Here is a 25,082-nt window from a genome sequence, read left to right as displayed (position 1 = left end):
CATGATCTACAGCGGATTGCTATTACAATGCTGCATTGGCCAGGCAAGCCAGATTGCTTTTTGCCCAAGGAAACGGATGTGCTCATGCACAAGATGGAAAAGTTATTTATAAAAACATACAATAAGCTGGTTGCCTGGTTGCATAAGTGTGAACTCCCTTAAACTGATACTTGAAGCACCTTTTAATTTAATTTCCATCTTTCTGGGTAGGAGTCTGTCAGCAAGCCACCTTGACTTGGTAATATTAGCCCACTCTTCCTTGCAAAAGCTCTCCAAAACTGTCAGATTGTGGAATCTCTTGTTCACAGCCCTCTTCAGGTCACCGACAGATTTTCAATTCGATTTAGGTTTGGGCTCTGGCTGGGCCATTCCGAAGCTTGTTGTGACATGTACAGTGACTGTAGCATACAACAAATACTTGTGAGAAATTCTTGCAGCTCCTTCAGTGTTGCTGTAGGCCTCTTGGCCATTGGCAGCCAATTTTGGAGGGATGTCCAGTTCCTGGTGACATCACTGTTGTTCCATTTTATATCCACTTCTTGATGACTGTCTTCACTGTGTTCCATGGCATATCTAATGTCATGGAATGTTTTTATACCCTTCTCTTGCCTGATACCTTTTAACAAGGAGATCCCTTTGAGGTTTTATAAGCTCTGTGCTATAGATGGCAATTTCGGCACCCAGGATCGATCCGTTCCGAAGATGTCCAAAACTTCTGGTCTCCATATGGAGTTTACGAAATGTTTAGAAACATCAGTCACGTGACCGCCACGTTCACGGCGAGAGAAAAAACCTATAAAAAACCCCAGAAAAAAACGGTGTGTGTTGGGTGTTTGTAGCATTGTTGGTTTGAGAGAGTAGTTTGGCGATCATTATTAGTTGAAATCCAATTGTATTAGTGAAACAGGCAGCAGTTAGTGTGATTTAGGCATAAGTATAGTGAGGGACATGTAGTTATAGTAGGTGTAATATCAAGGTTTTGCTTAGATTCAGTTACAAACATAAATCAAAAAGCTAGAGTATGCATAGACACATAGATTACATATACATATATTAACATTGCTAACATAGACAAAGACTGTTGTCTGAAACTGCGTTTTTGCACTGTTCTATTCTATACAAATAAATTAAAACTAAACCATTCCTATAACCTGCTCAACATACACAAACCTAGATAGGATGAGTATTCTAACCTCAGTAGCTAATTAATTACTATGCACACTCAATACTCGGAACTTATATTTCACTTCCGGACACTTGACCCATTTAAAGATGGTTACCATGGTCATTTTGTTTTTACTTGTTACAAAATAACCATGGCACAAAAATTGTTGTACCGTAACAAGCCGTTTTTGGTTGATTTTATACATTTGTTTCTTTTATTGAATGTCATTTTTCTTTGTTATTGAAAACTCGGACGTATGCGTCCGAACCACTAGAGGGCGAATTCTGAAAAGATATAGGTCACATTAAAGGTGGGAAAAGTTTTTAAATGATTTGTCATGGTCTCATTCTTTACATCACAAAAACCCGGCATTTTAGCATGGATGTGTATAATTTTTATATCCATTTTAAGTTGAATGGTGTTGTGCCAACAGGCATAAAGTACTGCCAACATAGCACTTGCTTTTGCTCAAATACCATCTCTACGGAATCCAAAATATTACCGTAAAGTAGAAGACAAATGGTGAATATGAGTGAATAGTTATTTCCTGTCTTGTAGCCATAGCTTCAGGGATAGGTTGCATTTCTTTGCTTCCGCAGCCATGCTTTTAAAACACTTATAGGAAGGTTACTTCACATGGCTTATAAATTTGTAAATAAAGACTGGTATTTGGGTTTTGAAGCAGGCAATTTCAAACTAATGACTGGCTTATAGTATTAACAATGGACTACTTTAAATTGAAATATAGTGGCTTGGGTTGTATATAATCAAAAATGTTTAATAGTAATAAGGTTTAATAGTATCTCATTTTTCATATCGCTGAGAAATTACACCGTGCTATACGGTATTTCGACGGTATTTTAAAAAGCAGTGTTGGTATTTTGAACTATTGCTGACAAAATTCCTCACTCGGAGTGGTGGCGGGGTCACCCAAATTACAGTTTTGCTGAAAGGAAATTCTGTGTCATTTCGTGTCACTCTAATACTGTATGCACTCTGTGGAGGCAACCACCCTCTGCTCTGATACGTAGGTTGCTGTTCTGATACGGATGTGCACACAACAGCATGAGACCTCGAAAGCACTGCACAACTTGCTAGCCAACAGTAAAATCAGGTCAGGTTATGATTAAACATTAATGCTACCAAATGTGATTTAAAGTGGAGGAACTTGTCATGGCAAGTGAATAGACTTGGACTGTCTTTACATAGTGGTATAAAGTAATGTTAGCTAGCATAAAGGTTAACATAGTTATCTAACTATTCAAGCTTACATTTACATTTACGGTGTGTAGCAGACACATGTAGTCCGTCTATTGCCATCATTACATGACTACCGTACAATCTGAAAGACTGTAAACAATTTTATCATAGTCTGCCAAGTGTCACCACCAATAAAATCACTGGACCCCCCAGGAGAAAAATACTGACTATGGCCCTGGTACTGAATTGTTTAGTCTATTGTGGCACACAGGTTTTCCACACATATTGAAACAATTTTCAGCAGATGGAAAGCATAGCCATAACATGGCAATATCCTAATTTAAACTGAGTCTTGGTGCAGGGGGCAGGCAGGTGATTGCAGGCAGGTGCTGTTGCTGGCTCTGATGGCAGAATAAACAGTGGTACAGCAGCAGGGAAGGAGAGCAGGCAGGCCTGAAGGACGTCACAGGTAATACAGGCATGGCAGGCAGCAGGGTAGGCTGAATATCTTGATTGGTGAGTCTCCAAGAGGGGTTGGGGAAATGAAACAGTGCTTCAATCAAAGTAGGGGAGACTAAAGGCAGTGCAAACATTTAGGTGAGTGCAATACGTAAGCTCTGGCAGATATGCAGCATAAGTAGGAGGGAGAGGCAAGTGGGAACACAGGCGCAGGGAGTCCCTGAATGTCAGCACTCTAATAGAAAGTGTGAAGCTACACTGACAGTTCAGTTCATCCAAAGCCAATGGCACCGATCCCCACCCAGCTCTACACCTCACACTGTAGGCCTAACTAGGAGTGAACAGTTAGCTAGAGCTAGAACTACAGTCCCTATAAGCCAGGGGTGTCCAATCTTATCCGCAAAGGGCCGGTGTGTATGCGGGTTTTCGCTGCAACTCCCTAATTAGATTACTAATTAGAGGACTGTTTGGCTGAAAAGTCCTCACACCTGGGTTTGAACAGCTGACCTACAGGTTATCCCAAAAACCAGCATATACACCGGCCCTTTGCGGATAAGATTGGACACCCCTGCTATAAGCTAAACTAAACAAGTGTGTTTTTAGTCTAGACTTGAATATTGAGTGACCCTGAATCTCATTTTTTTAGAATCAATTTGCACACAATACTCCACAGTGGCAAAGGAAAAACTGGTTTTTGAGTGTTTTGTTCATTTACTACAAATGAAAAACTGAAATATCTTGTTTAGATAAACATGCAGACTCTTTATGACACTTGCATTTGAGCTCTGATGCATCCCACTTCTATCAATGGTCCTTGAGATGCTTTTTCAACTTGACTTGAGACTACCTGCACCAAATTGAATTCATTAGCAGTGTTGGGAAGATTACTTTGGAAATGTAATTCGTTACAATTACAAGTTACTCTATTTGAAATGTAATAGTAGTGTAACTATTTCAATTACTATATGAAAGTAATAGTAATTACATTTGATTACTTTTTGATTAGTTTTCTAAATTATGATTGAATATTCTCAACCCTTAACCATTTTGAAATTTTGTAACCTGGTAGTGTTTACCTTACAGCAGTACTAAACACTGACTACTGTCAATTAAACTCCCTTCAATACATGAATTAACATGATTATAACTGATCAATTTAATAAAAATATAAAACATACCATACATACCATATAGGCCTAATAATGATTTTAAACAACGGGTAAGAATAGATCCTTGCTTCATACTCAGTGAAAACCCAGATTCCCTCAGTGTAACAAGTCATAACATTAATGTTACATAAAATATACCTAAAATATAGAAAAACAAAAAAGTTAAAACTCAGCCTTCAGTTATTAAATTCTAATGTGTGTTCATAATATAAACTTTTTGGGAGTTAAAACAAGATAAACTACGAGTCATTTGACCACTCCGTGACGCTTCAGGGTTATGTTATGATACAAACATTTTATATACAGTGGTACCTCGGTTCTCGAACTCACTAGATCTGAATATCAGAAGTCGAACCGTGAATGCTGACCTAATATAAATTGTACGCTCCAGGAAATGAGTCATACTACAATGCAATTCTTACTTGAATGCCTTCTTCACAGACTGGACGATTAACCAAATAAAGCAGCGCAACATTACAGTAACTAACAATAAATAAACCACTAACTTACGTGTACTATTAGAACATTTATGTAATTTATTTAAACTTTATTTTACCAGGTAAATTAACTGAAAACCAGTTCTCACTGCTTTACGTGATATTCGTGTAACTAAACTCTTCAGCCAATAAGGGCAAAGGTGTGTCATCACGGAGGCGGTTCCAGATTGTGCAGCCGGGTTAGAGGTCGCAATGAATCTAACCGTAATGCATTGCGTCAGGATCAGAATGCGTTGCTTTAAGCCAGCGCTGTAAGCAAGTCGAATGCACCCAATGACAGGACTGGGGAAACAAACTGAAACGCGGATTTAATACAGAGGACTAATGACAACAACCAGAAACAGTTGATCATATGGGGATCCCACGCGAGGTTAACGAGGGGGCGTGGCACACGGAAGGAGCGGACGATCGGAGCAGGACAGGGGTCATGTTTGGATAAGATCTTAATCGTTTTGGAAGCCATTAAGAAAAAAATGCCCTTCTTGTTTTATCCTGTTCATTTTGTGTTTAAATGCTAAAAAAAAAAAAAATAGGTGTAATTTTGGGGGGCCGGGAACCAATTAATTGGTTTTCCATTATTTCTTATGGGAAAATTTCGATCAGAACTCGAACTTTTTAGGATTCGATCCGGTGTCCGGAACGGATTAAGTTCGAGAACCGAGGTACCACTGTACTAATAATGATACTAGGGTTCATGGGAAGGGGGAAGTTATTTGCTTTTAGAAGTTTCCTTTTTGTTTGTTTCAATTTATTTTTTATGCAAATGTCTGTCTGGTATACATAACAACTCCCAAATTAAAGTTTATTTATGCACGCCACCTTACAAGTAACAATGTGGCATAGACAAAAAATGGTCAGTAAAGGTTGTCTGTAATGCTCTCCTATTTGCCTAACAAATAATTATCTAATATGCATAACTTTGGCTTGGACGTTGCTGTTCCATATGCCAGAGTCATACATATTCTAAAACTAAATAACCTGAATGTTTTTGTCAATGGTGGCAGCTCCTTAATTAAAAGATATTGCACGGTTGCTGTGCATCTTGTAATTAGCTGGTGGAAAATTTTGTGAAATATGCAAAACTTGTAACCATTCAAGTGCTTAGTGTTTTCAGTGTATTTTGAGTAATTTGTTGCACTGCATGCTTGTATTGCCTCACTGAAAAACTACAGAAATACTTCGCTAAGGCATCTGCCCCATATTTTGCATATTGCAGCAGAGAATTGACACTTTTTAATGGATAATGTATTCACGTTATATACTTTAAGCTTCAATTCAGATTATTGTTTTAGTGATATTTACAATTGTATAATCAGATGTTTCAGTAAAGAAATCGGTTTGACTATCTATTAAAATACATTGCTTGACAGATTGTGTTGAAAACCTCAAATCATAATTTTTTTTGCAATAACAGGATTAAATTTTGACAGAAGCAGCAATTGATCTCAAGCAAACTCTTTACCAAAACAGTTATGTCTGTGTTTCCCAAGTATATTGGGAGAAATGGCATCACCGTTGGGGTTGTGCCAGTGAAATGCATTTATTGGTCTGTTATCCACACTCCAAATATAAAATTTTGTCTTCAAGCTGCCCCAGGAAGTCTGTAACAAACTACTGTGTGACACTGTAACCGTGCTTATTTATTCCTGCACCATTTATGACCTTCTTTTCCCTTCCTTTCTTTTTTTTCTGTTCCTTTCTTAGGTCTGGCGCACCTGATGTTAAACAGTCAAGGTATGGTTCCATTTGTTTTTCGGCCGGTAACACTTCACTTAAAGGTGCTCTATGAAGGGTACATGACACCAACAGTCATTTGTGACAGCTGACATTTCTTGACAAAAGCATTTATAAGGGTTCATTCTAACTTTTGTAGCTGCCATAAATGCTGACATCAGGAAAAGAATGTCCTGCATTATCTCCTTGCATGAAAACTGCGTGTAAGGTACAGCACTAACTCATGGTATAAGCTTTGATACTAACACCGATTTTTTATAGACTCTTTTGTCCTAAGTGAGTTATATTTTTAATTGCAGCTTGCAACATTTGCATGAATGCCTGTGTCATATCACAATAATTGCATATTGGCATTTTACCCTTTAGTGCAAAGCTGGTTCAATATCTGAACGCCTAGCTAACGTAGATAACGCTTAGCTAAGACATCTTTTGAATGTCTGCAGACCTTTAAGCCAGGATCATAATAGGAATGTCTGGACATAACTTGTATGTATCTTAGCTCAGTGGGCAGTTTATGATTATAAAAGAAAAAACGCATCATGCCTGGGTTATTCCACCATTTTCATTGCAGGGAGATTCATGTATGAAATAAATATATGTGCTACAGCTTAAACCTTTATTCATACATTATTTTGTATTTGCAAAAAGTCTTATCTATAAACTGTGCAGCATGTGCCGCTGTGAACATTACCCTCTAGTGAAGCTGCGAATAATAAGCCACGAAATAAGTCTCTACGAATAAGAAGCTAAATGAATCGGAAGCTGCAAATAAGTAGCAAGGGCAACCATAAGCACAACGACAACGGAATTAGCAACTGTGCTGAGAAAGTGCATCAGCAGTTTTGGTAGACAGCTATTTAGAGCCAAATCACATCTAAAAACCTGCCCACTCATCCAAAAAAACACCAAGACAGCCAACCTAAAACAGACTTGATCACAGCTGTGTACTTGGTCCTGTGCACCTACCTCATTTTGAAATATATCAGACAGACCATCTGCTACATTAATTGATGTATGACAGGCAACATAGGTTGCGATTTTAAGTGCTCTGCATTTTTGGTCATCTTTAATTATGACATCTTCATGACTAGATATTGGTACTATAAAGGACTTTACACTACGTGTAGCAGGATTGCCAACTTCAGTTAGCTAGCTGTTGTGAGATTTTGAATTCGAGACCAGTATACCAACAGATTTACATGTATGTAAACCTTCTAAATAGTCTGCAGGGTTTGAAAACTATCCCAACGCTTTTGATTTAGCTAATATTAGGTTATAATGTATTAGTATAGATTTGCCACAAGATTTCTTGCATGAGAGTGAGAGTCTTAAAGAGTGAGTGTCATGTCAGATGTGTGAAAGATAGCAACCCTGATGGAGTAAGAGAGTAAGACACATGTTTCTTTGTGGCTACATACACGTTTAAGTCATTGAGTTGAGCTCTGATTTCAGTATTACAATATTTACAACGCGCCTTATATTCATCATTGGCGACCGGGGCGTCTCATTTTTAGTTCTGGGTCTGTTTCCTATTCCTTTTGGTACTGCTTCTTCAGAATCAGAATAAGAATTCGCCAAGTGTGCTGGGGCACACAAGGAATTTGCTTCCGGCTGCATGAGACTCCCTAGTACACAAACAATAAATTACATTATATAAGAAATAAAATTTGAAATATACACACATGGGTAACACTGTACAAGTATAAGGTGCGAGGTTGAGTGCAAACAGAGTTTAAGGGGGGAAATTGACAGAAGGCAGGTGACACAGCTCAGCTGTTTATGAGGGTGATGGCCTGAGGGAAGAAGCTGCTCCTGTGTCTGGTGGTTTTTGTGTACAGAGGTCTGTAGCGCCTGCCAGAGGGGAGGAGCTGGAAAAGATTGTGTCCAGGGTGTGACGGATCTGCAATGATTTTATCTGCCCGTGCCGTCCTGGATGGAGGGCAGGGGGGCACCAATGATTTTTTTCCGCCGCTCTCACTTTTCGCTGCAGTCTCCCTTGATCCTGTTTAGTGGTTGCTCCAAACCACATTGTGATTGATGAACAAAGGACAGACTCAATGACTGCAGTGTAGAACTGGCTCAGCAGCTCCCGTGGCAGACCGTACCTCCTTAGTTGCCGCAGGAAGTACATCCTTTGCTGGGCCTTTTTGAGGACGGAGTTGATGTTGGGCTCCCACTTCAAGTCTTGGGAAATGGTTGTTCCCAGAAACTTTAAGGTCTCCACCGTTGCCACAGGGCTGTTGGATATGGTGAGAGGAAGAAGTGCCTGATGGTGCCTCTTAAATTCCACTGTCATCTCCACAGTCTTGAGCGTGTTAAGGTTCTGACTGCACCAGAACACCAGCCAGTCAACCCCCCGCTGATATGCCTACCTATTACCATCCTGGATAAGTCTGATGACTGTAGTGTCATCTGCAAACTTAAGGAATTTGACCGCTGGGTCATTGGAGGTGCAGTCATTAGTGTAGAGGGAGAAGAGCAGTGGGGAGAGAACACAACCCTGGGGAGCACCAGTGCTGACTGTCTGTGTACCAGAAGACACGTCCCCCAGCCTCACATGCTGCTTCCTGTCTGTTAGGAAGCTGGTGATCCACTTGCAGATGGCATGGGAAACGTGGAGTTGTGAGAGTTTGAAGGAATTTCGGGAATGATTGTATTAAAAGCTGAGCTGAAGTCCACAAACAGGATCTATGCATAAGCCCCGGGGTAGTGCAGGTGTTTCAGGATCAAGTGCAGACCCATGTTGATTGAGTCGTCCACTGACTTGTTTGAACTGCAGGGGATGGAGCAGGTGGTCAGTGGTGTTCTTCAGGTGGGCCAGCACCAGTCGTTCAAACGACTTCATGACTGCAGACGTCGGAAGTCCTTATTAGTTCCATTTAGGAGAAGCAGCTCGTCCATCTTGTTAGGCAGAGAGCGGAGATTTGCCAGGTGTGCTTTCCCTCACTTTGGCATACCTGTACTTTATAATTGTTAATTTCTCACTGTCTTAACAACTTCTTTCTATGACATCCACAAGTCTATTGAGAATATCCGCTGATTCCAGTGAAACACTTCCCCCAATGATTTGTATATAATGTAATTTGTATGTAACGTCCATAACATGCGATGTTGATATTGCACATTGTCCAGCCCTATAATACACTACAGCCATTTTTCAAATTCAGTACAAAATACCCCGTTTCTTGTTGTGATGTCATTCAGCTCACGTACCAGATTTTACGCCAGTGGAAAACCAATACCTGGAAGTACCGTACTTCTGATACTTTCTCCCAGTACCAAAGTATGGTACCTGATGTGGTGGAAAAGCACCCTAAATCACCCTGACCTTGCTCTTGAGACTGCAGTGTGGACTTCCTGACTCTTTTAAAGTATGATCCCATTAATTTTCGTGATTTTCCATTTTCTTCCTCCCTTATTTTTTTTTTAGTTTTCTCTTTTAGATGCCGGAATAGCATGCCATGATTATTTATCAGTCTGTGAGTATAAAACAAACTTCGGTAACTTTTTTTTTTTGGACGGTACCATTTCTTTCTTAAATGATGTATGTTACCTGCAGGCTAATTACAGTTCTCTTTTACGCGATTGCACACAATTAACGAGGGATGCATGGAAATATATCAGAAGTAAAATAGTATATTTAAAAATATTAATTTTAAACTATATCTCTCTGTACTGTCTTGTACAATTTAAGACATCATTCATTTTTGGCCATCGATTGATTTCAGACAATAGTCTATTTTTGTCAAACAATGAATACAATCCATACTTAGTGTGTAACATCTATAACAAAAACAAATAATAATTCAAAAAACTTCTCAGGATTTATAATTTCCAGATGCATTGTGACATTGAGATTAGGCTGCTGTTCGTTAAGGCCACATAACCCTTCTTTAAAAATTATTCACCTTCTGTTTACAGCTGGATTTATATAACAAATTATGTCACTCTAAAATACTAAAGTGTAGAGTCAGTCATAACTTTTTATGTCACTTGAATGAAAAAAGTGCCATAACACAACTTTGTCAGCATAAACCTATGACAGTTGGCATAGGTGATATGTCAACCTGATACAGCAGTTCCCAATGTCAGCATTTATAACAGCTACAAAAGTTGGAATGGACCTTTATGTCAGCTGTCAAAAAGTTCTTATGTTTGTTCCCTTTATAGAGCACCTTTAAGTAAAGTCTTACCTGATTTTATTATTCTTTTTCTATTCTCTTCCCAAATTCTCCCCTCCTTCCTGATCTCTTCTACTTTTTTCTAAAAAAAATTTCGATTCTCTTTTTACCTTCTTCACCCCAGAAATCCAACCTTCTATTGCTTCATTATTTCTTTTGATGTCCACCATATTTGTGTGTTTTTGTATCTATTCACTGCATGTTCTATCCTTGTTTTCTGGCAACCTCCAGGATCTTTTCTGACCTCTGCTACCTCCACTGAAGGTATGCCTATCTACTCTTCCTTTTTCTTAATTTTAATTTTGTAGCAAAAGATTTTTTTTCATGTGATATAGCCTGAATTTACATTGATTTTATGAATCAAACATATACCTGGCAGTATATGATATGAATGACACAGCTGTCCATTGCGCACAATGTTTCTGCTTTCAGATGAGTTTTCTGTCAGCTTTGATTATTACTGTGCATCTTCTGGAGAATGATTCAGTTTTACTGTTCCCTTAAACCCATATATTGAAACGTAGTTAGAGAAACCCAGTGGCCTTAGAAAGCAAGAAACCAAAGAAGCATTGAAGAGCTGTTCCTGTAACAACAGAACATACAGGATGCATTTCTCAAAATAATTTACGGTAGATATAAAAACTGCCCACAACCCTGTTAAAATGCTAGGTTTTTGCGATATAAAAAATGAGACTACGATAAATCATTTCAAAACTTTTCCCACCTTTAAGGTGACCTATAACCTGTACAATTTAATTAAAAAACAAACAAATCTGTTACGGGGAAAATTACAAAAAATAAGAAATGTACAATATGCTGGTTGTATAAGTGTGCACACCCATAATCTAATACTTTGATGAAGCACCTTTTGATCTAATTACAGAATTCTTTTTTTGGGTAGGCATGGTGGTGCAGTGGTTAGCACTGTTGCCTCACACCTCTGGGACCTGGGTTCAAGTCTCCGCTTGGGTCACATGTGTGTGGAGTTTGCATGTTCTCCCCATGTTATTGTGGGGTTTCCTCCGGGCACCCCCCACAGTCCAAAGACATGCTGAGGCTAATTGACGTTACTGAGTTGCCCTTAGGTGTGCATGTGTGAGTGAATGGTGTGTGTGAGTGTGCCCTGCGATGGGCTGGCCCCCTGTCCAGGGTTGCTCCCTGCCTCGTGCCCGTTGCTTCCGGGATAGGCTCTGGACCCCCCACGACCCAGTAGGTTAAGCAGCTTGGACGATGGATGGATGGATGGAGTCTATCAGCTTGTGACATCTTGACTTGGGAATATTTGCCCCTCTTCAAAAGTGCCCAAAGCTTCTGCACAGCCCTGTTCAGGTCACCCTACAGATTTTAAATTGGATTTAGGTCTGGGCTCTGGCGGGACATTACAAATCTTTATTCTGAAATGATTTATCGTGGCCTCATTGTTTTTACATCAAAAAAACCTTGATTTAACAGGGGATGTACACTTTTTATATCCACTGTATATATGAACATTATACAAATTCCTTCCACAGTTTCACCCTCTACTTATTGCTCAATGAGTTGTTAATGTGGAATCCTCTATTTTTTATATGTACAATTCTCCAGTTATACTTCATTGTGCTTTAGCAGCAGCTGAAAATGAAGAAATAATTCATATGACAGAGCTCCAAGAAGTTAACTGTGAACCATGGTGACTATTTCCATAAATTCCATTACCTTAGGCTCTGCCACTTGTTTCTTTGCATTCATTGAAATGTCTCAACATATTTAAATGAAAATATCCAAGCCTCTAACCTCTGATCCACTGCTAATGACACACAATGTTCCTCAGCATAATTATGTTACAGTTCCATTTGCTGAGCTGAGCCAATCCAAAGTACTTTGAGAAATCTTTTGGATTGACAGGTAGCTGAAGCAAATGTCACATACAGACTTTTTGGGTGATGGCGTACCTGTTGTCTGCTAAGATAAGAAACATCAGAATCAGAATGTTTGGATTTTTACTAACAAAACACTTGAAAAAAATAATTACAGACAATATTCTATTGGAATGAAACTCATCAGTGACTTCTTCGCAGCTAATACAAACAAAAAGATTGGACAGATAAAACATTACTGACCACAAAAATAAAACTGTTCTATTCCACAGTTTCTGCTGTGTGGTTTTGTTCTTTGTACATATTTACCAAAAATCCATCAGTTGCCCAGTTTCACCCAGCAGAAATGTATCTTCCCTTGAGAACAGGCTATATTAGTTGAAAAATAATAATAATGGAAAAATCTCACTTCTCACAAAATCTAAATTAACATACATTTACTTATGATTGGAAAGAAAATAAATCCTCAAACTTTTAAGTTTTGTGAGCAATAGATATATTATAGTGGGGTCAAATGCATATTCCTGCAGAAAATAACTTGCACTTTTATGTCATGACATGATGCATCAAAGGTAACTGAAGGTGGAATTAGTATGAATAGCACGTGGACAACTACTAGATCTGTATGTGTTAAATCTCTCCTGAAAGTGAAGCAAATATATTAGGAGAATGACATGATTGTCATGGGCTGTACCGGTTTTATCTGTCTCTGCATTCTGATGATGGTGTTAGCTGTGCAGCTGTGGGTGAGCTTTTCACATTGTTCTTTACCTTCACCATTGGAGAAATTCTGGTGGATCAAGGCCCCGCTACTATGCAATCTTCAGCCTGAAAGACTAGATATCCTCCACTGGACTCTGTCAGGACCTCAATCCCCAGAGACACTCACAATCTCATGCTAACTAACTTTTCAAATGGCAGTTGCTCAAATAGGGGGTGTGGCTGACTGGTACCTTTTGCTGGTCCCCAGTCCCATTTGGAAAAGTTTTGGGGCATTCTCATTGGCAAAAGGGGTATCCCCAGCCCCCTGCAGCAGCCTTACTTGATTAACTTTGGTGATTGGATTCATTTGTTGTGAACAATATCATAAAATATGAAAGTTGCATTGGGGAGGGAAAAAGAAAATGAGTTAACTTTTAAATTATGAAACTAAAATTTTAAATAAACCTAAACATTGCTTTGTTGTGGCCAGTAGATGTTATGTGTTTGAGTATGAGTTTGTTAGCAGATGCCTTTGTTGTGAGACAAAATCTAATTCAACTACTAGTTAGTTTCAGTACTGGGTAAAAACTGCACTGATATTGTTGATGGCCTAATTGTCGGGGTTTGTTATAGGGCACCTAATGTAGCTGTAGAGGAAAGCAGAATATTATATGATGATATCAGGATTATGAGTAATAAAAATGATGTGGTGGTTATGGGTGATTTTAATTTACCTGGGATACAGTGGGACACAGTCTCTGGCTCTTCTGTAAATGAACTTGAGATGGTGGAATTAGTACAGGATTGTTTTTTTACTCAGTTTGTTAATACTCCTACCAGGGGAGAAGCCCTTCTTGATCTCGTTTTTTGTAATAACCAGGATAGGATTGGAAAATTAGAGGTTTTAGACCCATTGTACGGTAGTGATCATAACATGGTTAAATTCGAGGTTAATTTTAGTGTCCAAAGAGCAAAGTCTAAATTAAAAGTATACAATGTTAGGAAGGCTAACTTTAATGGTATGAGACGGAAATTAGAAACTGTAAACTGGACAGAGTTAAATAGCAAAACAGTAGAAGAGGCATGGGAATTTTTCAAAAGCACATTGTTGCAAGTGCAAGAGGACTTCATACCTGTTTCCAGCAAAACTAAATCTAGGAAACGACAACCAAGGTGGTTTACTAAGGAAATTAAGAATAAAGTTAGGAGGAAAAGGGCTCTGTTCCACAACTGGAAAATAACTAATGATTTCAAAATCAAGCAGGAGTATCTAAGTCTACAGGCAGAGTTAAAAAATGACATTAGGCTATCAAAGAGGGATGTAGAAAGAAAAATTGCATTGGAGGCTAAGCATGACAGTAAAGGTTTCTTCCAATATTTTAACTCCAAGAGAGCACTAAAAGCTGAAATCACTAATTTACAGGATAGTAAGGGTCTTATAATTGATAATGAAATTGATATGGTAAATGAGTTTAATGATTATTTTTCAAGGGTGTTCACAATAGAGAACACAAGTAACTTACCACCAATTAATACGAATACAGCATCGTCTATGACCAATATATGTATAACTGAGGTTGATGTGATACTAAGCCTAGCTAAACTCAAAATAAATAAATCACAGGGGCCTGATGGCATCTTACCTTTAGTCTTGAAAGAGATGAGGGATATTATTAGCCAACCTTTGACTTTAATATTCCAGAAATCGTTATCTGCGGGTGTGGTACCATCAGATTGGAAGCATGCTAATATAACACCCATATTCAAAAAAGGGGATAGAAGTAATCCGGCAAACTATAGGCCAATCAGTTTAACTAGCATTACTGGAAAAATAATGGAAGCTATAATTCAAGTGAAAATGGTAGATTACCTAGATGCAAATAACATTATAAAGGATAGCCAACATGGATTTAGGAGAGGTAGATCCTGCTTAACGAATCTGCTTGAGTTCTTTGAGGAAGCTACAAGTGAAATTGATCACAAAAAGGCCTATGATGTGATTTACTTAGATTTCCAGAAAGCCTTTGATGTTGTCCCCCACAAACGGCTCTTGTTAAAGCTTAAAGCTGCAGGAATTTTAGGAACTGTGGCAGCTTGGATCAAAAACTGGCTAACTGATAGGAAGCAGCGAGTAGTTATTAGAGGCACTATGTCACAGTGGGCCTCCGTTTATAGTGGGGTACCGCAGGGTTCAATTTTAGGACCACTATTGTTCCTAATTTACATTAATGATATTGACACGAATACATACAGTAAACTGGTTAAATTTGCAGACGACACTAAGGTGGGCGGGGTAGCAGATACTAATCTAGCAGCAGAGAGGCTCCAACGGGATCTGGATTTAATTAGCGAATGGGCTGATACTTGGCAGATGAAATTTAACACAGATAAATGTAAGGTAATCCATGCAGGGAGCAGAAATATACAGTACAGATATTTTATGGGTTCCACTGAAATAAAGGTAGCTGATTACGAGAAAGATCTCGGTATGTATGTTGATGCTTCCATGTCCCACTCTCGCCAATGTGGGGAAGCAATAAAAAAGGCGAACAGAATGTTGGGTTATATCTCTAGATGTGTGGAGTTTAAGTCAAGGGAGGTGATGTTACACTTATATAATTCCTTGGTAAGACCCCACCTAGAATACTGTGTGCAGGTTTGGTCACCATACCTCAAGAAGGACATTGCTGCCTTAGAAAAGGTGCAACGAAGAGCTACGAGAATGATTCCTGGTCTTAGAGGAATGTCTTACGAGGAGAGGTTAGCGGAACTGAATCTGTTCAGCCTTGAGCAAAGGAGACTAAGGGGGGATATGATTCAGGTCTATAAGATTCTAACGGGTCTGGATGCCGTTCAGCCAAATGACTATTTCAATATTAGTCTTAATACTAGAACTCGTGGCCATAAGTGGAAATTAGCGGGAGAACATTTTAAAACAAATTTGAGGAAGCACTTCTTTACACAGCGTGTAGTCAGAGTATGGAATAGTCTTCCTGCTATTGTAGTGGAAGCTAAAACCATGGGTTCCTTTAAATCAGAGCTAGATAAGATTTTAACAACTCTGAGCTATTAGCTAAGTTCTCCCCAAACGAGCTTGATGGGCCGAATGGCCTCCTCTCGTTTGTAAATTTCTTATGTTCTTATGAAGTTTGAGGTGTGTCGCGTTGTTTGTTGGCATAGGTTTGAGGATCATCATGACAGTTTTCTGAGTGGTTACAGAAAATGGATAGATTTATTAATATGGAATATTGCATTGAGTTCTCTAGATGACCATTTTACATATTAATCTGATGGAAAAGGGTCCTCAGCTTATGCCATGTTTCATTATTAAATACGTTTTCTTTATTATGGTGAAAGTACTAGGTGCATCAGATTTATTTCCACTTTTAGATGATTAAAATTACCAAATGCACTGAAAATAGAAATAACAATATCACAAAACAATAATATCTTTTTAATGTGCTACCATGGCTTGAAAATTGCAACTAAAATGAAGAACACTGATTTATCATATATATGAAAAGAGATATTTAAATAGTGCTGTGTATTCATTCAAGTCATTCATACACTTAACTCATATAATATTGTACATTTTATCAAACAAATATAGTTAAACAGTTAGTGTATCCTACTGTGACCAGAGCTAAAAAACATTGCTGTAATTTGTTGTAATTGTTTTTGAAAGTCACTTTGAGTGAAGTGAGCATCCATTTATCTTTAGGGGGGATGTAGGAGGTGACGGTAGGTTTATACAAGTCAGCATCTTAAATCCTGTAATTAGAGTAGCCTGGAAGTAATGGGGTATACAACCTTGTGCAAATTAATTGAAACAAGTTGACATACAGACGTGCATGCAGTGGCCTGGGACCTGCTGGTTTGCACAGCCAACAGGGCAGAGAGTATGCTGAGTGGATGCGCCGAGGAGGCACTGTGCCCACAGACTGGCAGGCCTGCTCGGGTAGGGTTAGAGCTGGGTGGATGCGCAGAGGAGGAATTGTGCCCACAGACTGGCAGGCCTGCTCGGGTGGGGTTAGAGCTGAGTGGATGCGCCGAGGAGGCACTGTGCCCACAGACTGGCAGGCCTGCTCGGGTAGGGTTAGAGCTGGGTGGATGGACAATGGAGGCACTGTGCCCACAGACTGGCAGGCCTGCTCGGGTGGGGTTAGAGCTGGGTGGATGGACAGAGGAGGCACTGTACCCACAGACTGGCAGGCCTGCTCGGGTAGGGTTAGAGCTGGGTGGATGGACAGAGGAGGCACTGTGCCCACAGACTGGCAGGCCTGCTCGGGTAGGGTTAGAGCTGGGTGGATGCGCAGAGGAGGCACTGTGCCCACAGACTGGCAGGCCTGCTCGGGTGGTGTTAGAGCTGGGTGGATGCGCAGAGGAGGCACTGTGCCCACAGACTGGCAGGCCTGCTCGGGTGGGGTTAGAGTTGGGTGGATGGACAGAGGAGGCACTGTGCCCACAGACTGGCAGGCCTGCTCAGGTGGGGTTACAGCTGGGTGGCATGACTGTGCTTTAGGCATCCATGTACTGTATGTTTCAAGTAAATGTTTTGGGGTTCGGGCAACTCGCTGTTTTGTCGCGGGGTTTCCTTCAGATTCTCTGGTTTCCCCCGACTGTCCAAAGACATACTAAGGTTAATTGGAGTTGCCAAATTCCCCATAGGCATACAGTGTGTATGCCCTGCGATGGACTGGCACCTGATCGTAGGTTATTTCCATAAAATTTTTATCAATCCACCAGGTCCTAAAACGTACCAAAGGAGATAAGTATGAATTAATGTGACCGTGATGTCCATCTTAACTGTGGCCAGCCTATCTGCAAATAGACTTGAAAACTTGTGTCAATTAATTTGCACAAGAGTGTAGCTTGTGTGCAGTGTTGCTGGGTAATATTTATCCAAAGGCAGTCAGCTATTATCACCACAGCCAAAGGTCATTATTTACCAAGGTTAAAGCAACATGAGGAAACATTAAAAGTGCAGAACATTAACCCGGATTTATATGCAGGTGCACCCAAGGGAGGGATTATGAAGAGAGGAAGTTGGGAGCAGTGCATCTGGGGTCGTTTGTGCCCAGGGTGCTGTAATGCTTCACTTGGCATGAAAAATCCTCTCTGACACATCACATATCCTCAAAACATATTTTATCCTTAGGGTACCAATTAGACATGATATCCATTAATTTAAGTTGCTAAATTATTGTTTGAATTACTCTTTGCAATTGCCAGCCAGGAACATCTTATTTTCAAACTTTAGTAAAGTTTAAGTAGGTAACACTTTAATTGAGGGGGCAAAAATAATGTAGTACTGCACTCTTATTTTACATATAAATTGACAAGAAACTAAGTGTTAGTTACATACTGTTCCTGTGTTTATTTATCATTAATCAAATGGTTCATTTATTTCATGTAGTTACTATTTGTTCAAGATTTGTACTTGAGTAGTAACTGAGATACTAAGTTACCTGTGCCTCCTCTAGTGAAGTATTACCATTTAAATATATAGTTCATATGTTATCTCCATGTTGCAAGGGTTTCTTACCAGGATATGAATACAACTATCAGGTTCTCCTATAAGCATTATTTTTCCTGGTCTGCCATGGATGGTAGTTCCTTCATTTTTTACTGAAGTAAAACACCACATATTTTCTCCCTGCTAAGGAAGAAAACACCTGCAAACACAGTGTTCCTAATCAATTTTTAATTACAAGTTGAAGTAATGTTGCTCTCTTCCCCACATATGTTTTCAGAGATTTCTGAAACTCTTATCAGCCTTGCACCAAGCATGTGGCAACAGAATTCATCTCCCTCTGCTCATTTTGTGCTGTGATTAAATTTAGGAGGAGAGGGAAATAATTGTAAAAATACTAACTGGAACTGGAAATACTCAAGATAGTAGGGCCACTGCTATGATACAGCCACAATTATCTTTATCAAAAGGGGTCATTCAGAAATAGACTAAAAATTAGACGATAATATTTATGTATCAATACGTTGTGGCTGGAGAGGGCTAGAAGAAGCTTATTTTTGATTTAAAAAATCCCAAAATAAAACATTTTTTAAAAGTAGTAGGCCTATAGTATATACTTGCACTTGCTTGTATGATATTGAGCTTTATAATTAGAGCTTTTGAAATCATATTTTAGGCCAGAAGCTCTTAGCTGAATTGTAGAAAGATAAGATAAAATAAGATAAGATCTATATTGTCATTGTCACTTGACAACAAAATTAAGAAAGTGCAGGTGACTCAATGTGAGGCATGAGTAGCCTAATAAAAGAATATATTAAAAACATACCAATTGCACTTACTATACACATTGCACAGGATATATTAATTGCACTTATGAAATATAAAAATTAACAGCTCTGTTTAGTTAAAGGCCATGATTGCTTTCGGATAAAAACTGTTTTTTAGGCGGTTTGTCCTGATTGACAAATTAGTAATCTGTCTCTGCTAAACTGGCGCGCTGGTCATCTACCAGAGGCTTTATGGAATGAGAGGCTCACCTACAGTGAGATTTAGCAGAACACTTCAGGAAACTATCAATTAATGACTGCTGTTATCCCCTTATTAATAGTTAATTCAGATATGAGTGAACAAGGCTTAAACTATGAAAAATATGAAGCAATTGCCCCTCCAGATAGGGTTCACTGAGAGCATTCTGACAAAAATCACAAGAACCCTCTAACTCTGGCCTTAATATATAAACACGATTAACGCCTTGTTTGAAAGCCCTTATAAGACTTAAAATGCAAATGATGCAGCGATACATTCCACCCAATATAATCCCATATGGCTACATACCAGAATTCTACCTGGGTAAGAACCATATGTTTGGTCAATGTGCCAGTATTTAACAGAAGTTCTTTACGATTCAAGAAAAAATGGCCTTGTTGTGCATACATAAATGCATAGAAAGAAGACGAAATTCTACCCATTCTCTGATGGCTAACTGCAGTCAGAGTGACAAGAAGGCCAGTAGCATTCTGGGTTGCACCACTCTACACAGGGCTCATGCATACACACTATGGGCAATTCAAAGATGCCAGTCAGCCTACCAGCAAAAACCATAACACCAAGAGGAAACCCACTTGCTTGTGCATTTATTCAGGCTAATTAAAAACATGTTCTTCGCTGCCTGCCATCATTTGGCATAATTTAGGCTGTCAAATCGATAAATCATTCTAAGCATTAGGAAATAGTTTATACTATTCACAACAATCAATAATGAAACTTATTATAATGTTAGCCCTCTCTAGTTCTAATGATATTAAATAAAGCATGGTGAAAACACATATGTAGCAATTTCAAACAATAAAGGATATAACAATAACAAATATATATCAAAAACAGTAATAATAATTATTGTTATTTTGTTCTTGTTATTACAAATAATTCTGACATTCAGTTGCAGAGCAGGCAGGTATATTCATCCACACAGAGGAATAACCAGCATCAAAATGTAATCCAGAGAAGGTGAAGCATTGTCTCTTTAGCTGAAGCTTCAGTAATGATCATATTGTTAGTGGTGCACCAATATGGAAATTTCCATCAATATTAATATATTTTTGTCAAATTTTGTTGTTACCGATACCTGGCTAACCTCTTACCACATCTTCATATTACAGTCATTGTGTTTTTAGCTGTAGTACTGCTTGCTTTGAATGTTGATGAAGTTTAAAGATTGGCCAGCAATATCAACATGTTAAGCAATATTGCATCTCTGACTTTATAAAGATGATATTTAATGCAAAATAATAAAAAGAGAAGTACAGTACTTCTGAAAACTCTGTTTAAGTGTGGCAGTGTGATGTGGATGAGTGAAAACAGAAAAAAAAAAAAATTGGCCTAATTGGTCCCTGCTTATCACATGACTGGTCCCTGATTGGATCCAACTAATTACACTGGGTCATTGTCTGATTGGCCAACCCCCCTGCCCCCGCCCCCCTAAACAGTAAACACACACAATGGTCCCACAGTATTGGTAGGGACATGTCCCTACCATCCATACACAAATATACACCGTTGTTTCTGAGTGGTAAAAATTGCGGTCCATAATTTTACCCAGAATCGTGCAAACCCACTCATCTTTTTAAGTTTTTGTTGCAGAAATAACAAGGTAAAAAGGAAAAGAAAAAACATGCAACAAATAATAAGTCAAAATGCCAAGGGCTTGCACAGTGAATACAGGCATAAGGCTGTAAGAGCCCATATCTGGAGGCAAACATTATTTAGTAGTATTATTATTGTTGTAGTTGTTTTATAGTGGGTGGGTAAGTGTTTTATTATATAATTCTGATAATAGCTGAATTTTGTTTATAATTTTTTACTTTATCTTTCCTTCTAGTAAGAGTCAGTGATATTTTATTTGATAGATAAAAATGAATTAGGGTTTTGTGGGACACTTCATACAGAGATAAAAGCAACACTGGCCACACACATAAATAGTCGGCTGTGACATTTCCTTAATGACAATCAAACTGTGCGTATGCATTTTCACTGTCAGCAATCCGCTACCATATTCCTTTCTAGCTTTATCGGTAGACACAGTATTGCTATTCTTATTGGACTTATGCATATTTTACCCTATTAACACTCTGTTCTGCTGCATTGAAATATGTAGTCCTGATGCAATCCATACTTTCATGATTGTTGCACATGGCAAGCTTTCACGTGCATGTGCTTGGGAAGTAATCAGGGTTTCATTAAGAAAACTTGACTCGACATCCAGTTCAGGAAAAAAATGAAGAGACCACTCTATAGGTTTTTAAAAAATCTGCATTTTTAAATGCTGGGTTAATCCTGGTTCTGCCGGCAGAAGGCCACGCTGAGCAGCAGGATGTTTCCCGGTTCAAGATTTCTAAGACAACAGTAAACAAGAACAAACTGAGGCAGGAGACACTGGGAATAACCCAACACCAGCCAGGTAAAGGGCAGAAGTAACTTTCTAATGTCAGAGACGACTATTAACTTATCCAACAGTTTCTCATGAATCAGAGGATGACATTAAGTGACCTTCCAAAGGAATGGGAAACATTAAGTGTAGGTGTGAAGTGTATTGTGAGTACAGTTTGTATCAGGCTCCTAGAAGCAGAACTGAAGTCCCATAAAGCAAGGAAGAAGCCCTTCAGTAATGAGAAACAGGGAAGAACCAGGCTGCAGTTTGCCAAAATAGTATATATATATATATATGTGTGTGTGTGTATATATATATATATATATATATATATATATATGTATGTATATATATATATATATATATATATATATGTGTATATATATATATATATATATATATATATATATATATATATATATATATATATATATATGTATATATACACACACATACACACGCACACGTCGGGTAAACATATGTTTATGGGGAACGCTCATTAAAATGCTAACGCTAGTTATGACGACCTTAACCCCTACCCAGCCCTAACCATAACCATAAGTAACTAGGCAAAATACAAGAGTTTTAGCATTTTTAGTTTTTTCATTGCAGTCATAGGAAACTGGTCCCCATAAGGGAAAAAAAACGGGTATTCATCATGTTGTGGGGACATTGTGTCCCCATAAGGTAAGGTATACCCGCTGTCTCACACACACACACACACACGCACACACACACACACACACATTATATTGCCAAAAGTATTGGGACACCCCCCAAATCATTGAATTCAGGTGTTCCAATCACTTCCATAGCCACAGGTGTATAAATTCAAACATTTGTGAAAGAATGGGTTACTCTCACTCAGGAGCTCAGTGAATTCAAGTGTGGTACTGTGATAGGATGCCACCTGTGCAATAAGTCAATTCATGAAATTTCCTCGCTACTAAATATTCTAATTAGTAGAATATAACTGCTAAACCTTGTGGACAGCCTTCCCAGAAGAGTTGAAGCTGTAATAGCTGCAAAGGGTGGGTCAACTCCTTATTAAAATCTAAGTATTAAGAATGGGATGTTATTAAAATTCGTATGTATGTAAAGGCAAGTGTCCCAATACTTTTGGCAATAGTGTGTATATACCGCATGTTTCTAAAACGCACTACTTAAATACCGTTAAACAATGCGGCACTGATTTTAGACTTGGTTTTTGTTGGTCAAAAGTACAATGTAATTTCACTGCCTTAAAATAGCAATTCACCAATAATGTACCTGCCCGTGCCTCATTTAAAACACACGACTCCCATGAGCGCGAAGCAGGTGCAAAATCATTTGCTATCTTGACAATATGCATGTATGGCATGAAAATGAACAATTCACTGGTACAAAGCTAGCAAAAACATTTCGCATCACGCTTTGGGCTGCACTTGCAGTGGTGGAAGATAGGGCCAAATATTACAAAGAGTTTGAATTTCATCCTCTACGGTACATAATGGCAATGGCAACTTTATTTATAACGCACTTTACACACAACGAAGTTGACCAAAGTGCTACAAGTGTATTAGAATAAGAATAAAAGCCAATAATAAACTATAAATCACATATAAAATACATTAAAATTAAAATAAATAGAATAAAATTAAAAATAAAAAACAAATGAAAAATGTCAATATGTCATGCTGTACAAATGTGTTTTAAGAAGTGATTTAAAGACAGATATAGAGGATGCTTGTCTGACGTATAAAGGCAGCTCATTCCACAATTTAGGTGCTACCACCGCAAAGGCCCGATCCCCTCTGAGCTTCCGACTAGTCCTGGGCACACTCAGAAGGAGCTGGTCAGCCGACCTGAGAGACCGAGAAGGTGTATATGGATGAAGGAGCTCAGAGAGGTACTGAGGGGCAACACCAGACAGACACTTATAAACAAATAAAAGCAATTTAAAATGGATCCTAAAATGCACAGGCAGCCAGGGAAGAGAAATTAGAACCTGTGAGTGCCAGTTAAAAGACGTGCAGCAGCATTTTGAACAAGCTGCAGTCGAGAAATAGAGGACTGACTCACCCCAGAATGAAGTGCATTGCAGTAATCCAGCCGAGTGGTTACAAAGGCATGGATTACTGTTTCAAAGTGCTGTCGTGCTAGAAAGTGCTAAATTTTGGCCAGCTGCCTCAGGTGAAAGAAGCTAGATCTGACAACTGACCGAATCTGGCTTTCAAGCTTTAATTCAGGATCCATTTTAAAACCCAAATTTACATTCTCCAGTTTGCAGCATGATTTCAGAGTTTTCAAATCAACAGAGGGATCACCAGCAGAACCAGGTCCAAACACGATCACCTCAGTTTTTGAATCAGTAAAACAAAGAAAATTTTATGTCATCTAAGATTTCATGTCCTCCAAACATGTTTGCAGAAAGTTCACAGACAGCCCATCCTTCCTTTTAAGGGGAACATAGATCTGGCAGTCATCTGCGTAACCGTGAAAGGAGACACCATGTCTCCTGAGAACTGAGCCCAGGGAGAGCAGAAAAAAAGAGAGAACAAAATTGGGCCAAAGATGGAACCCTGCGGGACTCCATGAGACAGTGGAGCGCAGAAGGACTCACAATTACCTAGACGAACCGAAAAGGTTCGATCTTTTAAGTAAGACTTAAACCATTCCAAAGCCACACCTGTTATGCCAACATAATGTTCCAAACGCGAGATTAAAATCTCATGGTCAACAGTATCAAATGCAGCACTTAAATCGAGTAAAATAAGAACCACACTGTCACCGGAGTCACATGATAAAAGAATATCATTAAAAACTCTTAAAAGTGCTGATTCAGTGCTGTGCATTGCTTTAAAACCAGATTGAAAAATCTCCTGGACGTTGTGTGCATTCAGGTGTGAAATTATTTGATTGTATACTATTTTTTCCAGAACTTTAGATAAGAAAGGCAACTTGGATATTGGTCTAATGTTTTCAGGGGAATTTGCATCTAGCCCAGGTATTTTGAGAAGTGGCTGCACAACTGCGTGTTTGAAATTTTTAGGAACCACCCCTGAGGTAAGACTGCCATTCATAATGGTTAAAATTGTTGAAAAACGAGGGGGAACAGTGTCATAAGGTGAACCTGAAGGCTTTAGGTGACCCACCTCCTCCTGTAGCTGAGCAATAGTAACATTCTCAAACTGTTGGAAAACAGCCGAGTACATTGGAGGAGCAGAGTGGTCAGATGTG

At 38.9% G+C, this 25,082-nt stretch overlaps 1 protein-coding gene across 1 annotated transcript in view; it reads left to right on the top strand.

Annotated features, from left to right (window-relative positions):
- Positions 1-25,082, top strand: part of LOC111851973 (neurexin-2-like) — a gene marked incomplete at its 3' end in the record, with an annotated part of 418,474 nt that overhangs the window by 204,046 nt on the left and 189,346 nt on the right. Inside the window, exons 3-4 of the mRNA XM_023827376.2 lie at positions 6,195-6,224; positions 10,637-10,669. Coding sequence (XP_023683144.2) covers positions 6,195-6,224; positions 10,637-10,669 — 63 coding nt within the window. The remainder of the gene's footprint in view (positions 1-6,194; positions 6,225-10,636; positions 10,670-25,082) is intronic.

The sequence above is a fragment of the Paramormyrops kingsleyae genome, chromosome 10 (genome assembly GCF_048594095.1).
Source record: "Paramormyrops kingsleyae isolate MSU_618 chromosome 10, PKINGS_0.4, whole genome shotgun sequence".
Lineage (NCBI taxonomy): Eukaryota > Metazoa > Chordata > Actinopteri > Osteoglossiformes > Mormyridae > Paramormyrops > Paramormyrops kingsleyae.
Note: the sequence above shows the minus strand (reverse complement) of the source record. Positions and strands in the feature narration are given on the sequence as shown.